The 17932-nt window shown below is 35.4% G+C and overlaps 3 protein-coding genes across 3 annotated transcripts; 1 reads left to right on the forward strand and 2 right to left on the reverse strand.

Moving 5' to 3' along the window:
* Positions 1-10244: 10244 nt before the first annotated feature.
* Positions 10245-12282, reverse strand: LOC101894775 (immunoglobulin-binding protein 1). Its single transcript, XM_005189290.4, has 3 exons — positions 12047-12282; positions 11761-11969; positions 10245-11293 (listed from the first exon to the last, which is right to left on the reverse strand). The coding sequence occupies exons 1-3, from the start codon at positions 12170-12172 to the stop codon at positions 10459-10461; spliced, it is 1170 nt and encodes a 389-aa protein (XP_005189347.2). The 5' UTR covers positions 12173-12282; the 3' UTR covers positions 10245-10458.
* An 844-nt stretch (positions 12283-13126) lies between these two features.
* LOC101894348 (ankyrin repeat domain-containing protein 49) lies at positions 13127-14223 on the forward strand. Its single transcript, XM_005189288.4, has 2 exons — positions 13127-13379; positions 13623-14223. Exons 1-2 carry the CDS (start codon positions 13244-13246, stop codon positions 14132-14134), a joined length of 648 nt encoding a protein of 215 aa, XP_005189345.1. The 5' UTR covers positions 13127-13243; the 3' UTR covers positions 14135-14223.
* A 26-nt stretch (positions 14224-14249) lies between these two features.
* On the reverse strand, positions 14250-15105 carry LOC101894616 (dynactin subunit 5). Its single transcript, XM_005189289.4, has 3 exons — positions 14930-15105; positions 14534-14833; positions 14250-14469 (listed from the first exon to the last, which is right to left on the reverse strand). Exons 1-3 carry the CDS (start codon positions 14975-14977, stop codon positions 14251-14253), a joined length of 567 nt encoding a protein of 188 aa, XP_005189346.1. The 5' UTR covers positions 14978-15105; the 3' UTR covers position 14250.
* Between the last annotated feature and the right edge of the window lie 2827 nt (positions 15106-17932).

Raw genomic sequence — 17932 nt, forward strand, 5'->3', positions numbered from 1 at the left:
TTTCTTATGGCAGAATACGTGTCTGCGCCTAATTCCAAGTCTATGGGTACATTGCTTCTAGGGTCTGGGTCCGCAAGTGCTTGCTCAGTAAAATATGAGGTTGGGTCATCTAGTATGGGGTCTGAATAAATTCGTCTCGGCAGCTCATCTGTCACAAGAGCATTGACCTTCAGCGCCCATGTTGAATTAGATCGCCGGCTCATTATTTTGAAGGTCGTAAATCGACGATCTTGGTATAAAAATGACCTCAGACCCATCCGTTGGAAGGTAGAGTACCCTATGCGGGACATTACAGCTGACTTACTCAGCAACGCCCGTATCGTATAGTGGGTGTCTATATCTTCGGTGGTAACTCGCAGCATGACAGTGGGTACAAAGACGAGATCCCACGAAAAAGGCGGCTCGTTTATTTGAGCGGGCTGTAGGCTATCCTCGAGTTGTGGCGCCCCATGTAGCATGGTGTGGTGTCGATAATCGCATCGTCGGCAACCCGTAATGCATGGACAATCGGGGGCCAAATGCGATCGTGCCAGACAGTTTCGACAGTATCCCCGCCGCTCAGTGGTTTCGTATCTCTGATACGGAGTTTGGTCTTTAAACCGCTGGCACGAGCTCAGAGCATGGTCCTGCTGACACAGTCCGCAGGAGTACTGCCAATGGCCTGGCCGTGCTCCTCTAGCTCTGGGGGCTGGTCTATTTTCAGAACGGCTACGGTGACTGCGATCAGGACTCCAAATCGTTAGGATCTTCGCTAGCTGGACTCAAGGGTCTAGAGTTAAGACATGCCTCTATGCGGGTTAAAATTGTAGTGAATTCTTCGAAAGTAAAGTTCATTTTTGGCATGCTTTTTCTTAAATGATTTTTAAAGGATTTAACCCCGGCCTCCCACAAGCCACCCATGTGCGGAGCGCCAGGCGGGATAAATTTCCAACTAATATTTTGATGAAAATTGTTTTGAACTGTACTATTTTGTATATTTTTCATGAAGGCTAGTCGATCCCTCTTTAACAGATCAACTGCTCCCACAAAATTGGTCCCGTTATCGGAGTAGATACACGACGGACAGCCCCGTCGGCTAATAAATCTAGAAAAAGCGGCAAGAAAGGCATATGTCGACAAGTCACTTGTGGGTTCCAAATGAATGGCTTTGGTAGCGAAGCAAACAAACAAACAGACATAACCTCTCGTAATGAAGCAGGCTCTGCCAGAATAACTTTTAATATTGAAGGGTCCCGCAAAATCTACGCCTGTATTCATAAAGGGTCTTGCCAAGAGAGTTCGTTCAGGAGGTAGTGATGCCATTATTTGATTCTGTGTGCGTTTCTTGTAAATTAAGCATATTTTGCAATTACGTATTGTTTGTTTAACCAACGATTTTAGTCCGAATATCCAGAACTCGGACCTTAATAATCTGGTCACCAACTGATTACCGCCGTGCAATGTGATCTTGTGAGCAAAATCTACTAATAGTTTGCTTAATATTGCTCCATGTGGGAGTATTATTGGATGCCGTTCATTGTAAGTTAGCGCAGGCGATTGTACTAATCGGCCATTAGATCTCATGATCCCTTTTGAGTCCAAAAAAGGATTGAGTGTCAGTAATGAACTAGAAGACGATATTCGAACTTTCCTTTCAAGTGATTCATAGTCGGCTGCGTAAAAGAATTTCTGGGTATGAATTATGCAAGCACGTTTACCATCCTGAATTTCTTCAGCGGTGAGTTCCATTGAAGAGGTTCTAAGATTTCGTCTATTTATTCCAGTGTTTTTCCAAAATCTTAACGCATATGCATATGATCTGTAAACCCTTGTTAAAAATGAGTAATTTTTTAGAGGGTCACTTTCTTCTTCGAATAGAGTCAGTGCTTTTAGTGTTTTTGCTTCTAAGTTTGTATCATCGGGAATTATATGTGCTGGCCAACGAACTTTAGGTATTTTGAGCCATTGCGGTCCATGCCACCAGAGTGTGTTGTTTATAAGTTCGCTGGGTGGGCATCCGCGACTGGCAATGTCTGCGGGGTTATCCTCAGAGTCTACGTGATTCCATTGTTCGGCTCCACTATTTTCTAAGATATCAGATGTACGATTTCCCACAAAGGCTGACCAATGGCAAGGTGGTTTTTTCAACCAAGCCAGCACGATTGTTGAGTCTGTCCAGTAATGAACCGAAAAGTTTGATATCTGGAGATTGTTCAATATTGTTGATGCTAACTTCGCCAATAGGACGGCTCCACAAAGTTCTAATCTGGGAAGTGAAATTTTTTTGATTGGAGCAACTCTTGTTTTTGCAGTAAGCAAAGACGTTTTGATTTCGTTGTCTTCATTCTGTAGTCGGATATATAATGCTGCTGCATATGCTTTTTCCGAGGCATCGCAGAATCCATGAATTTCTACAACACTATTTTTGGAGTAATTTATCCACCTTGGGACTTTTAAATGCTTAATATCTGCGCTATGTTTAACAAAGTTTTGCCAGTTCAGAAGTGTCATTGTTTTCAGAGTGTCATCCCAGTTTATCTTATCAAGCCAAATTTGTTGCATAACTAGTTTGGCGGTTACTACAACGGGAGCAAGCCACCCACATGGGTCGAATAATTTGGCAATTGTTGAGAGAACTTCCCTTTTTGTATAAGCTCTTTTAATGTCCATTGAGGGTGGAGTGAAATTGAAAAAGTCTCCAGCAATGTTCCAACGTATTCCAAGTGTTTTTGTCGAGGCGTCATCGGAAATATCCAGAGAATTCACTGGGCTAAGCTTTTCTTTGGGCAGGTCATTTATTAATTTTGGATCATTAGCAGACCACTTCATTAGCTCAAATCCAGCGGATTCCATAGCAGCTGCTAATTCCTTGCGAGATTTTATGGTCTCTTCGATCGAATGACCTCCCGCTAAGACGTCATCAACATAAAGGTTTTCCAAAATTACTTTCGATGCTAGTGGATAAGTGTCTTTTATGTCTTCAGCTAATTGAATGAGAGTTCGAAGAGCCAGGAAAGGTGCACAATTAACCCCAAATGTTACCGTTAACAATTCATAATCTTGTATAGGGTCAGACGAAGATTTTCTGAATAATATTCGTTGAAACTTTGTTTGACTAGGGTCCAATAAAATTTGCCTGTACATCTTTGTAACGTCAGCATTATAAACGTGTCTGAAAAATCTCCACTTTAGTACTTGTAATACAATATCTTGCTGTAAAACCGGACCTGCATATAGGTTGTCATTGAGACTTCGCTTGTTTGACGTTGGACTTGATGCATTGAAAACAACTCGTAATTTTGATGTAATCTTTTCAGGTCTTATGACTGCGTGGTGTGGCAGATAATAGTTTGGAGTCTTGTTTATGTCATTTGAAGATATTTTTCTCATATGCCCGAGTTCTAGATATTCAAGGATCGTGCTATCGTATAATTCCTTTATCTCCGGACTTTTCATAAGCTTTCTTTCCATTCTATAAAATTGGGCTAAAGCTATATTTCTTGATTCTCCAATTTCTTCGCATTTTTTGAATGGGAGGGTCACAATATATCGCCCTTCCGAATTCCTTTTGGTAGTTTTCAAGTAATTTTGTTCACATAATACGTCTTCATCTGATCTCAAAACCTGTTTTGGGGACTCTTCCACCTCCCAAAAACGTGTTAATATTTTTTCCATCGATGTAGTATTGCAAAGTGATATTTGTCTCTTCTTTTGTGATTCATCCTGTAAGGGTCCGCCAATTATCCATCCAAACACAGTTTTTTGAGCTAATAAGGTACCAATCGATTTCATAGGTGTTCCAACTGTAAAGATGAGTGGGCCTATGTCCATCCCTATTAGGAGATCAACTGGTTGGCTGATGTAGAACTTCGGGTCGGCTAATTCCAAGTTCGTAGCGTCATGCATCTGTGTTCTTTCAAGGGTATATGATGGCAAGTTTGACGGAAGTGATTTCAAAACAGGTGCCCAAACTTCTAACTTGAAATTTGGGTCAAGTCTGGAACGTAATTTAAATACGCAAGCTTTAGCCGAAGTTTCAGAAATGAGTCGATTAATTCCTGTAACATGCACTAGGTTTCGTTTAGTGGGCAACCTTAAACGATTCTTTAATTTCTCAGTAACAAAGGTAGATTGTGATCCAGAGTCGATTATAGCTCGTGCGTCGTAATAATGACCATTCGCTTCGATTTGAACCATGGCTGTAAAAAGTAGGGTGTCTCCTGGACGAGGATTAACTTTACCGTCATCCTGTAGTGTCAAAGTTGTTATATTCGCTGTTTCTTCATTTGATGTGGACTGTATTAGTGTTGTGAGAGCGGCAGCACTGGTGCTAGGGCGTGCTTCCTCTTGTGCTGTAGTTCCCTTATGTAACATAGTATGGTGCTTCAAATTACATGTTCTGCATCCAAAACGACTTTTGCAATCTTTCACGCCATGGTTAGACGATAAACAATTGTAGCACAGGTGTGCCATTTTGACCACATGAATCCGGTCATTTACGTTTTTAGCGATAAATTGTGGACAATCTCGTATGAAATGATTAGATTTGCAAATTTGGCACGTATTTTGGTACTGAGTCTGGGATTGCTGCTGAATGTTTGCATTTTTACCCTTGTAATTTTGGGCTTTCTGGTTAATATTTGCTTGAAAACTGCTTGTAAATCTCATTTTCTTTGTATAATCGTTTCTGCTCTGAGTCTGCTGATTTGGTTTTGACAAGTTTGGTTTTATGTTCCCTACTGATTCAAGCGTTTTGAATTTGTGGGTCAAAAAATTGTTAAAAGCTTTCCACGATGGTAGAGTCTTGCAATCTTCTATAGTATTTTCGAATTCTTCTAAAAAAGTTCTTGGAAGTTTGCTGGAACAAAGATATATTAATATAGGATCCCAGCCTGCTACTTCAACATTTTGTGTCTCCAAAATTTGAATGCAGCTATTTACTGTTCGCTGTAATTTCTGTATGCTGTAACTCGAATCAGTTGAAACGTTTGGTAAATTAAATAGTATTTTTAATTGCTCGTTCACCTGCATTCTCTTATTCTCGTATCTGTCGGTTAAATTCCTCCAGGCTAACTCAAATCCCTCGTTTGTTAGAGGAACATGGCTTATAACTTCTCTAGCTTCACCAGTTGTTTTCTGAGTCAAATGAAAAAGTTTTTCAACATTGCTCAATTTGGAGTTCTGGATGTAAATGGCGGTAAATAAATCCCGAAAAGTTGGCCAAGTATTGTAACTTCCTTCGAAAGTATCCGTGTCGCAGGGTGGTAATCTCGAAGGTGGGGTAAATTCAGTTTCCTTTTGAGAAAATTGGGTCTCGATTCTGAGTTTTTCCTTTGCTTCATTTTCTTTGAGATTTTGGATTTGTCCATTGATTATTCCTATCGCCTTTTTGTAAGTGTCGATTGCCTCTAAGTAGTGGGTCCTCAGTTTAGTTTTATCAACCGGTTTTTCTCCTTCCTCTGGAATAAAATCTCGGCATTCTAAATACGCCTTTTTTACTTGGTCATAAAATGAATTTAGCTCCACTCTCGATGCCTCCAATGTGTGTATGTCGTCATCTGTGCCTGCGATGCTCACAATTGATGCGTAATCCTTCAGATCATTCACGCAATTTGCAAATTTCTCACGGTTGAGTTTAGACATCTTTGTTGTATCAAGGGCCAGACTTTAGAACAAATTTTTGTATGACAAGAATTTGACAAAATTGGCCGATTAAGGACAGATCTTTCTTGTATTTGGATACAAACAAATCAATGATTTTTCTTGGCAAAACCTTGAATGTTACTTTCCAAATATAATTTTAACGACAAGTGATTTTTAATGGGGAATCGCGCTTTCGAATGCGGAAATTTTACAATACTTGCTAGCAAATACGTTTCAAGAGGTCAGAAGAATATTAAAAATTTCGACGAAATAAATTGAGAATCCAAGTTCGGCAAATCAATAAGCATTTATATTATTATTTCTGAAAATAGCAAGTATTGCGTAGAAGGGTCAGTCAAATCGACGATATAATGGCCAGATTCAAACAAAATATCCGTTTTTACTATTTAAGAATTTTCAAAAAATAATCGCAGAAAAGATGTGTGCTGGGTTGCCACGAAAAAGTACCAATTTTCAAAGAGAAAAATCAAAAAATTTACAATAAAATCGCTGAATTCCAATTCTAGGAAGATTTTATTGTGTAGAAACAAATTTTTTTTTAATAAAAGAGTTAACCAAAAAAAATTTACATGTATTGGAGTTTCCCAGCAAACTGTTTGACAACAAAAAAAATTTGGGTCAAAAAATTTAATTTTTTTTGCAAGCGAGGGTTCACTTTTTCAGCAAATTCAATGGGAAATTATCCAAATATAAAAAACTTTTGAATATTTGTCTGAGTCAACAAATACTCTATAAACGCTAGATTTGGATAAATAATTTTTTTGGCAATTTCTTCTTCCAAGTTTCTTCAAAAATTGTAATTCCACAGAATTGTGATATATTTAGTAATTTATGCGGCAAATAGGTTTCCAAATTGTTTAAAATTTTAGATATATTTTTTCTTTCATAAAAAGAAATATTGTGGGTCGCAGATTAGATTATCGCAGCACCGATTTTTTAGAATATTATAGAGAATCAGCAAATATTTTTGGGTCAAGTGCCAGCCGTTCACCAGAATAAAAATTCCAAAACGTTTCCAAAAATATTTAAAAAATTGTTTAAAAAATATATTTTTTGAGACTTCGACAAAAATGACTTATTCGTAAAAACTGTTGAGTCAGAAATCGTATCTTAAGTTTTCAAATTTGTTCATTCAATCAAAATTCCAAAAAGTAGATAATTTTGTCGAAAATCCAAAAAAAAAAATACGCATAAATGTAAAAGTGTCTCTCCAGAAATTTTTCTATGTACCCCAAGATGAAATGTATGATTTAAAAGTGATAAGGATTTTTTTTTTTTTCCAAAAATTTTGAGAAAAAATACCAGAAAAGATAAGACGATGTATTCACAGCCTCATAAGTAATTATGTTCATATGTAAGATTAAAAAATTTGACTTTGCAATTTTTAAGGTTAGTTAACCTTAAAAATGTTGGTGCTTTTCCGCCAAAAGAAGTTTATGATAACTTCTTGTATGTTTAAAAGACAGGTCTTATTTCCAAGAATTCCCAAAATAACTTTTTCTCAAAATGGCGTTTATAATTATTTAGTGATATTCCGATGTGTCTGTGTTGATGCAAAATATTTCTTGTGGATGTATGTATGTGTCAGGGGGTAACCAGCAATTTTTCAAAAGAAAATTTCCACACAAAATATGTACGACAGCAAGGTTATTTGTATAGGTAAATTATGACGCCAAAAAATTGCGCCATAATATTCCACGTAGATTTCGTGTTGTTTTTGGTATGTAAAATATTTAGCAAAATGTCTGATAATTTTTCTAAGTTGTTGTACCGCAATTATGACGCCATAATTTGCGCCAAAATTGATTTCCAAGAACGCAAGTTAAATGTAAATGGATTATTCCACAAAACGAGAGGGCAAGTTTCCAAAAACAAGCATTGATTTTTCCAAAACATGTAAATAAATAAGTTTTTTTTTTTTTTTTTCAAAATGGCACCAAAATTTTATATTTAATAAGGGTGTGTTGATTTGTCAAAGGTCCCACTGTAAACGGACAGACAAATAAGTTTCAAAAGAGAGTCTTAACTTTCCAGCTTTCCACAAAACGACGGAGAGAAATTCCAAATTTTCCATAAAATGTTCTCAATTTAACAATTTACGGGTTAGTTTCCATAATTTGGAAACTATTTTCCACAATTTCCAACTATTTTTTGAGAGAAATCTAGATGTTTGTGTGTATGTGTAAATAAGGACGTATTTGTGTATTCCCCAGGTCTAAATAAAGGGTCAACATCAGTCCAAGATCCCAAATAACGTTGAGTTTGGGTCAATTGTGTCAATGGGTGTCAAATTATATGTAGAAAACAGCGTTTCTATCATCTAAAGGCACAGTGTCGGTGTCAAATTTAGCCGCACACTGCAATCCTTTCTCGATTCCACGCTCAAAAGCACAAAAAAATGTCATTCGTACTCACTTTGCCTCTCTTTGTAAAGTTGGGAATGTGTTGTGTTACCCCTCGGTTCTTCTTCTTCCTTCTGTTGAGTCTGGGTTGTTTTGTTGGTTTTTGTTTGTTATACCCGAACCGTTGTGTCTTTTTAATTGTCGTTTTGCTTGCTGCTTGTTATTTTTCTGTGGATATAATAAATTTATTATTCACTATTTTTATTATTATTATTATTTTTTAATTATAAAATTAATAAATTTTATATATTTTTTCTGTTTGGACCCACTGTGGTTTATTTATTTTTTTTTTTTAATTTTTCCACTGGTCTCTCATTCGTACATTGTTGCTTTATCACTATTGCTTTCCACTGATCACTGTTCTGTATTCGTATGCATGTGTGTGTGTTTTGCCAGGGTCTACTGTTTTGTTGAAACACTTATTTTTTGTTCTTTTTTGGATGTCTTTTTTTTCCACTTTGTTTTTTGTTATAACACTTTTGTTGAATGTATTTTCATTTTTTGATTTATTGTTCACTCACTGTTTGCTTTGGTTTCTTTTTGTTGTTCAATTTTTATTGTTCACTTATGAGTACCGTTCACTTATGAGTCAGTTCACTTATTATGAAATTTTTATATTGTATTTTAATTTCACTTCACTTGCACTTTTTTTAATTTATTTATTAAAAAACACAATCTGGCTCGTCAAGGACCAAATGTTTTTAACTTTACCTTTAACCTTTTTGTATAATTTATTGGATATTTAATTGTAATTTTATTTCATGTGTTGTTTTATTGGTATTCAATTCTTTGTTGTTTGTGTGTATGTACAATTGTTTCATTCGTTTAATGTATAATTTTTGTTTGTTGTAAATTGATTTGTCTAATTTAGAATTTATTTTATGTTAATTATGTACAATTTTGTAATTCAATTTGTTTGGTGTTTGTACAATGTTAATGTTGTTTTTTTTTATAATGTAATGTTGTGTAATGTAATTTTAAAAAATAAACTAAAATGTCACTTCTTTTTTCACTGGGCACTTGTCGATGATTTTCGCGGGCACTTGTCGCTTCACGGGGCACTCGATGATTTTTATGTTGTCGCTCTAAAGATGGTTGACGAACTGACCGGGAATATTCTGGCTTTGGGCTGCCAGAGCTGTTGAATATTCCAGGATTTATTGGAAAGTGCTTGGCTAGCGGCAGCACGTATGCATGTATTTGTTAATATGCACCAATGTACATATTGTGTACCGCTAGCCGAAAAATTTAAAATTCAAACGCACAGTAGCGACCAAAAGTATGGTCACTGACCATACACCTGCAATATAATAGTTCCTTTCGGGTTTAAATTATATCTGCTTTATGTTTTGATTCTCATAAATTCCCATAAAAACATATATTTGTTTAATGTAGCCCTATATTTTATATGCACAGTGGTGCAGGTTATTATAAAGTCGGTCCAGCGCGACTTTGGGTTTTCTTTACTGGTTTTGAATAAAACTGACAGAAAGCGGGCATGGCCATGCCAAATTGGTCCAACTGCATACTTGGTGTTTAATCGCCTTTAGCTCATCTTCACATATTCTATAGCATGGTACAATTGTTAGCAGCTGGTAGTTTTACCTTACCTTTTTTTTGTACCATGGTCTACAGTAGTCAGTAGTCAAATATCTGATATTGCAGTGTCCAGTCAGTATGCTTACCCCAGTTAAAAAGAGCTGTACTCTTATTTTTAAAAGTAGTCACTTGATTTTTTCGGATAATGGTGTTGCAGCTTTTGCCGATTCTATGATGTTGAAACTGGTCATGATCATTAAAATGTTACAAGGGTACAGAAGACAATTTAATGGCTAGATTGAAAGCAAGAACTCAATGTTCTCATCCTTTCGGATAAATTTGTTTTTGGAACTGTGGAATGAATGTTTGCAATAGTTCCTTCTAGTGAGCTTAACGTTATGTATTTATGCTGTGGGACACCCGTTGCCTTCATCGCATATGTTTGTTAACCCAATATCAAGTAATTAAAAGCGAAATTAAAAATATTTCAACATTTGAGGAACTGGGAGTTTGCGAATTTTTACTGGGAAAATTTCCCCTCTAATGAAAATGCAAAAAAAAAAAAAATAAATAATTGTATACATTTATGTAGCTGTATAAAAAACTTTTTAACAATCCAACATAAAATCAAAAATAAGAAAACAAAAACAGAAATCTACATCAGTACTAAACGCAATAGGTTTATTGTTCGTTTTAAAGTTTTATAAACTTGTTAATTTAGAACTCCATACATTGAGCGGCGTTGTATATTAAGAAAAAGGCTTGAGAAACAAACTCTTAACCTTGATGTTTAAAATGTGTGTGGGTGCTATTTGGCTTATCTTCCATAATTTTAATTTTATTGTGATGAGATAATGTGTTCTCTATTTAAGATTTAACTGCGATTGTGACGATTGCCATCACCGCGTCTAACCACATCCCGATATTCGTCCATGCGACGCATACGTTCCAAATTCTCGGGATCATCATTTTCAATTTTCTCCTCCATGGCGGCTTTTTCTTCCTCCTCCTTTTCTTCGGGATCTTGGGCGGCGGCCAAGGCTTTTTCGGCATTGATACGAGCCATTTTTTCTTCATCGGGAAATATACCCTCATGTACACGTTGTTGGTAGAACTCATCAACCGACATGACTGGCAAACTGGGATAGCCCATACCGAAGACCGCCTTTTGTGTGGCATCTTTAGTGATAATAAATGGTTGCATGGGTTTAGGTTTGGGAGCTGCACCATGATGATGATGATGATGTGGATGCCCATTCCCATGACTATGTGAATGTCCGCTGGGGCCACCGATTGCGGGTACACCGGGACCAGCTACACTACCCGGTGGCAGAATACAATCATCCATGCGTGTGGTGCCGAATTCAGCCATCCGTTGTTTTCTCATCTCAACAACGCCCTTTTCCAATTTGATATCTTGCAATTCTTCGTTCGCCTCAATAATACTCTTTTGCAAGAAGTTGAGAAAGAAATTACGTTTGATTTCATCATCGACCGATTCACTGCGTACAGCAACACGCATCTTTTTTATTTGTTCTTCAAGTTCTTTCTTGCGTCTAAACTGGGCAATTTTATTGTTACGCGCTACGGCGGAAGCTATCAGCTGCTGGGTTGTATCTATACAACCACTTGTTTGAGAACTCTCCTCATCCGTATTCTTTTTCGGACCATCACATAATTCATAATTTTGACAACGCTGTAGAAAATCCCTGCAAGGAAAGAAAAAAGGATTAGAATCAGTGAGATTAGGGACTTCATAGTATTTTGTCAATTTAAAGACATTCTCTTCATGGAATTTTGGTACATTGAGCTATAAATACATCGAATATGATATTTTCAATGGCAATAGTTTGTTCTTGTCAGAAAGTTGACGCTTTATTTTGAAGAGTATTTAGCAATCACCTTAGGGCCCTTTTGCATTATCTGAAATGATAATAATGCCTTGGTGATTCAGAGGAATTAAGTACTATTTTGCATGTGTAAACATTTAGTTGTCGAATCTCTTTTTAAGATATCTAGATTATCTTCAGGGCCAAGTTATCAAATCAATTATAAACAAACAAAAAAAAAATAATAATAATAATTATATCATTAAAAAAATAACTACAAATAAACTGATATCAATTATGCACATAAGATAAGGATGCACCGCTTATTTTCCCAAGTTATTACTTACTTGAAATACACTTCAGCTTTTCTCAGAACATCCAAACGTTCTTCTTTGTGACACTTTAAAGTCAGCTTGCCCAGGAAAAATGGTAACAACAAATACTGCAAAGACTCGGTTGGCACCTCATCTATGAATTCGTTTGCACTAAACATATTAACTTGGCTAACAATGGTGGTAGCCAATTCAAAATTTTTAATGCCATCTTTTACTTTGTTCTACAAATTAATAAAAAAAACAATAACAAAGTATTAAATTTCAATTAATCGCAAAGAATATTCCGGCAAAATCTTACCTGATATTCACTGCTATTTGTATCAATGGTTGTTTCATCCAAGAATTCATATTGATCCCAAGCTTCTAGAAAAATATCTTGTAATTTGCGATTTTCATCGATGGCTGTATTATTTTCGTCACCCATTTTGATACTGTAACTAGTTAAATTTGTTTTGTTTGTTTTTATTTTTATTTATTTAATTTTGCAGTGTTGTGTTGAATCGAACTGATTTAGCAGAATTATTTAATAAAAGGAACTTATAGAACTAGATACCGTTTGTTCATTCATTCATGTAGTTCCTTTAATTCCCTTTTTTGGTCTTCATTTACAGTACCAAGTTTGACTCATTGAAAGGTGAGAAAATAGGAAAGAAATGGAGAAAAGTAAGTTGAATGAGGTTGATATCACTCTTTCTCAGGAATTTTCCTGCAGGAATTGTCCAGCAACTTCTTTCTGAGAGAGTAAGGTAGTTTTATTCTCTTTTGCAAGAAAACTGTGCTTGCAAAAACTTGCAAGCAATTAGCTGGTTTGTCAAAACAAAGCAATATGTGCGTCTTAAACAAAGATTAATCATGCAGAAATTAAAAATGAGGCGATTAAAACAGAACAATTACGCTTGCGATTTCCAATATAAAGATGTTTTTTAATTGCTTGTCCAAATATAAATCACTAAAAAGAGAAGAAGAAGAGTTGCAAGTGATTTGTTCTCTCAAATCGCTCTATTTTTAACAACTTGTAAAAATTGTTACAACTTTTAGGGTAACCAGACACACCTAGTTCACCTTTCTTTGCGGAAAACTTTGTAGGCATAAATAGGGACCACAAATCATAGAGTTTAAAGATAATTAACATTTTAATTTTTAATTCAACCCACAAGTTATAATTTTCAATTTCTTACCGTGTTTCAGTTCAGTTTCTTATAATTTCGTTTTTACGTCACATAACGGTTTTGCCATATTTATCTCATGAATTTACTCATGTTTGATCCTGATAATGCCGCAAAACGTTTAAATTCAAACGCTAGAAGCCGTTGTTGTGTTTTTTCTTCAACAACGCCAATGATGGAAATTTCTCGATGACGGAAGGTAAACACACACCATTGTGAATTGTCATTATTGTATTTTACCACAGCAGAATCAAACTTTTTTGTTTAAAACATTTAGTAAATATTTATTATTATTTTTGGAATTTATTAAATTAAATATACTTTATAAAATGGGTGACTATGACTCCGACGAGGAACAATCGCAATTGGACAAATTAAGGTACGCCAAGGTACCGAAAGGAATGCACGTCAGTGGTTGGGATGACGATGCCGATGAATTGATTGAAGAAGACAAAAATCCAGAAGGTATAAAAATATTAAAATACACAAGGTCAAATATTTAGTTTAGGTGTTGCAAATCCAACGTTCTGACTAGGGTTTTAGTGTTCTGACCGCAGCCAAAATATTACTTATTTATTATTTAAAGCATGCAAATACATGTGAAACAGGGCCAGAACACTAAACGATTTGGCAGATTATCTATGTTGGATTTGATTCCAATTTTATTGTAAATGTCTTTAATTTAATATTCTTCTTATTCTCATCTAGCCACCTTGGAACGCATGATTTTGTGGGCTGTAAATGAAAAGAAGCATGACGAAATACGGGAAATTCTAAGACTTGATCCAGAAACGGTGTCTGCGGTAGATGATGATGGCTATACACCATTGCATCGAGCGGCATATAATAACTTTACCGATATTGCAAAACTCTTACTTCAATACAACGCAAATCCTAATGCCAAAACTAAGTTAGGTTGGACTCCATTACATTCGGCGTGCAAATGGAGTCATGCCGAAAGCGTTGCCCTGCTATTGCAACATGGTGCCGATGTTAATGCCCAATCCGATGGACAACAGACACCATTACATGTGGCCGCTACAGTTTCAAATTGCCGCAATACAGCCACAACACTGCTAATGGATCCCAACATTAATCCCAGATCATTAAATAATTCCGAAGAAACAGCAGAAGAGATTGCAAGGAGGACGGGTTTATCGGCACCCCTCTTCGAAATGGGTCATGCAGCTTATGAAGTAGAAACGGGAATAATTGATTAATTTAGGCTTTTATTAAGTAGTGAGTGGGAGGGTATGTATTAAATACAAATAAATTATTGAAATAAAGAAAAATATAAATACATTATTCATTTTGTGTGGAAATGTGTTTCGTTGCGTTAACATGCCGCTGGAGCTCGAACAAAATGTTCATAGAATGATTTGGTATAGTCTATCATTTGATCCTGCATTGCGGTTGGCACGAAATTCGGATTGCCTTGACCACCCTCAATGGTGCCTTTGGCTGTGAAACGCATATAACTACCCACAGTGGTCTCCGGTGGCAGGACAGCACCATCTTCGATGATACAGCAGTCTTTAAGGACACAACGTCGGCCCTGGGGTGAAAAAAGAATTAATTCACTATAACTTATCGAAGATTCTTTGCTTTGTTGTACTTACAATAATTGCATTCTTTCCAATGTACACAAACGAACCAATAACTGCCGCCGACACCACAGCATCTTCCCCTATAAACACATGATCACCAATGTGCATGGGAAAGAAGGCAATACCTTTGCTAAATTGTTTACATGGTGGTCTTATGACTGCATTTTTGCTAATAACACAATACCGCCCTGTCCGTACATTGGCCAAATCGCCACGTATAATGGAACCACTTTGAACAATAACCTTGCCATTGAGCACGATATTCTGTGAGCCACATAATACAGTTTGACGGCTTACTTTATTGCCCGATGCCTGGAAAGGAAGAGTTTTAGTAGCGGCGTGTCTTATTTATGATGAGGTCATCTATGTATGTGCCTGAAAGCCCAACGTTGACCAAGTTCTACTCACCGTCTCCACATATTCATCTTTACTGTAATAGGTATTGGCTATTTCCATGTTTGTCTTTCTTTTTTGCTTGGGAATTTAGTTAATTCTTCTTAAATGTTGTTACTTCCAGAGTAAGCTTGCTGTTGTTTCCCCTCCCTTAAGAGAAACCAATTTTGTTTATATCAGCTGTTCCGTGATGATTAAGACAAGTCATTCACAATAGCTAACGGAGAGTAAGGTTATTGTGAACTATCCCTATTCATTGTAATAAATTAATGCTATGCAAAAACAGATGGCGCTGCAAATAATTGGTTTGGCCTCAGATTTTAAAGATATTTACAATAATCTGAACTTTATGAGTAGAATTATGATATGTTTAGAAAAGTATTTATTGGCTTATTGTTTGAGAAATATAAATGTATTGAAAAAACTATCAGAATTAATTATTATCGTGATTTTTAAAGAGTTTTTTGGTTGTTTTATAATAAAGTTTTTTTCGAAAGTGAATGATTGAAAAGCTCATTCTCAGGTCATTAAAGGAAAATGTATGAATATTTAAGTACATTAATGTCTACAAATCTGTCAGAGATATCCTCACGGGTATTTGTTTAACAAATTTCCTAATACTTCGCTGTTTTACAATTGAGATTCCTTTCAGTTCAATCAAACAACAAATTTTATTACAAGGCCCAAACATTCAAAAAGTCTAACCAATGCCTCTCAAATGACCTCTAAATAATCAAATTTGAAGTCCTATTATATGTTCGGACATTCTAATATCAAATTGCTGGTGTTGTGTAATCTTCAATTGATCTTGTTCCAAATATTTCATATATATCCGATTGATTAATATTTCAAAGTTAAACAGCCAATTAAAGCAAAAACAAAAAACATTGACTACCATCGTACTAATCACACTTTCCGTCTAGTTCCGTACATTATTTGGCCAAGAAACATGGAATATATCAAATGCAGTGAACAAATACTAACTGACAACAAAATACATATTTATATAAATAAATTATTTGGTAGTGTTGTAAAATTGAAAGCAGCAAGAATTTGAAGTCACATTGGGTTCGGTCAAAGTGGAATTTGTTATGCCCTTCTTTAGTGAAGAAATGGAACGATTTAAGTGGAATCGAGAATATGTGAAGGAAAGCCATTTTTCATGTGGGATATTGAAAGAAATATGTGCTACCAGAACCTGCAAGAATTTACTATGGTCTGTTCCACAACTGCAGTAATGTAAACGTTTTTACTACGGTATCCGATTTTACCCTATGATATCGAATAAAATTGCAAAATTAGTAGATTCCTGCAGGTTTTGGAACATACCACTAGTTTCGCCACTTTTTCCGGTATAATAAGGGAAAAATCGGTTTTTGTAGCAAAAACTTTTAGATTCTAGCAGTTCTGGAGCATACCAATTAATAGGTTATTTGAAAAAATCATTGACAGTACCATTGAACAATAAAAAGGATAGTGAAAGTTTTAAAATGAGTTATCGGCAATATCAAAATTTTCGACTTACAAGAAATATACTAATCCTTCAATACTGATATCCAATTGTAACAAATGGAACAACAAACCCAGTATATCATACATTCAACCAAAATATATTCTCCGACGTGCCTAATTTCAAATTTGCTCAACCATGAACAACAACTAAAAACTCACACACACTCTATTACATATGAAAATGCTGATCGAGCGGTAGCAGCGGCTGGTTGCCCTAAGTCGTTGGGTCCTTGATTTTCATATCGCTTTACTCGTCGAATACAATGCGAATAAATCAACAAGTGTTGAAAACTTATTACTTTGTAAGTTAATATTGAAAACAAATGCGAAATTCTTACATACATATGTTGACCTACACAAGCACATGAAAGGCAACAGCAACAACATCAAAAAACAACGGAGAAGGAAAACCCAATGTGTTTTTGTTTGTTTTGAAATTGGAGAATAAAACGGTTTTAAGAGTTGAGCGCGAGAGAGGAGAGATGCCAGATTGGAAAACATTTTAGTTAATCAATGAACATTATTACAGTTTTTAAAGAGCTTCTAAGCTGTAAATGTGGACTTTTAAAAACATTTCTTTGAAGGATTATAAAAATTTTAATTGTGATTTTTTCATGAGTTATTATTAAAGCCATAATATAGGATTTTTGAAACAAAAGTTTAAGGGATTACCAAGGCGGTTAACATGATTTTTATTTAAACAAAAATAAGTATGAAAGCTTTAATCGTGAATATTTTTGAATATTTTTTATAGGGATTATCACAAGAATATATGTGAATTTTTAAACAATTTTGGAGACTACCAGAGCAAAAATTTTGGATTTTTAAACAATTTTGGGTATTATCAGATTGTGGATTTTTTAATCAATATTTTCTCAAGGGAAGTCAGAACTAAAATATAGATTACGTTGAGCAACACAACAAATAATTATAGTGTAAATCAAGCAGATTATGAAAGTAGAACTAAAAAATTTAAAAAAAAAGTTTGTAAACAAACAAAATGATCGTGTTTACTTGATTATACCTTCAGCCATATAGCTAGAGAGGGTATTCATCACTTGATACGGCTAAAAAAATAAAAATAGACCCTAGGTCTCTTTGGACCAAATCCGTTTCAGGGCATGTGATATAAGTGTCCGATAGTATTCAAACTACACACATCACAATATTTTTATCAACCCAAGGTCTGGTGTGAAGATGGAATATATCACTCCTTCTGGTACCACCCCCACAAAGGGTCAACATTTTGAACATTCATGAGGCTTATAACCCACAAAATTAGCATTCGATTCCATTCAGACTTGGCACATCTCAATATTTTCATCAACACAAGTTCTGTTATAAAGATGGTAGAAATTGGACCATTCCAAAAATTTTGAGTATCTATGAAAATCATACAACGGGAAAATAATATCCGATTCCATTTAGACTTGGCAAATCTAAATTTTTCTATAAACACAAGATCTGTTATAAAGATGGTAGAGATCGAAACGTTTCTTCTGGTAT

Source organism: Musca domestica, unplaced genomic scaffold (assembly GCF_030504385.1).
Source record: "Musca domestica strain aabys unplaced genomic scaffold, Musca_domestica.polishedcontigs.V.1.1 7, whole genome shotgun sequence".
Classification (NCBI taxonomy): Eukaryota; Metazoa; Arthropoda; class Insecta; order Diptera; family Muscidae; genus Musca; species Musca domestica.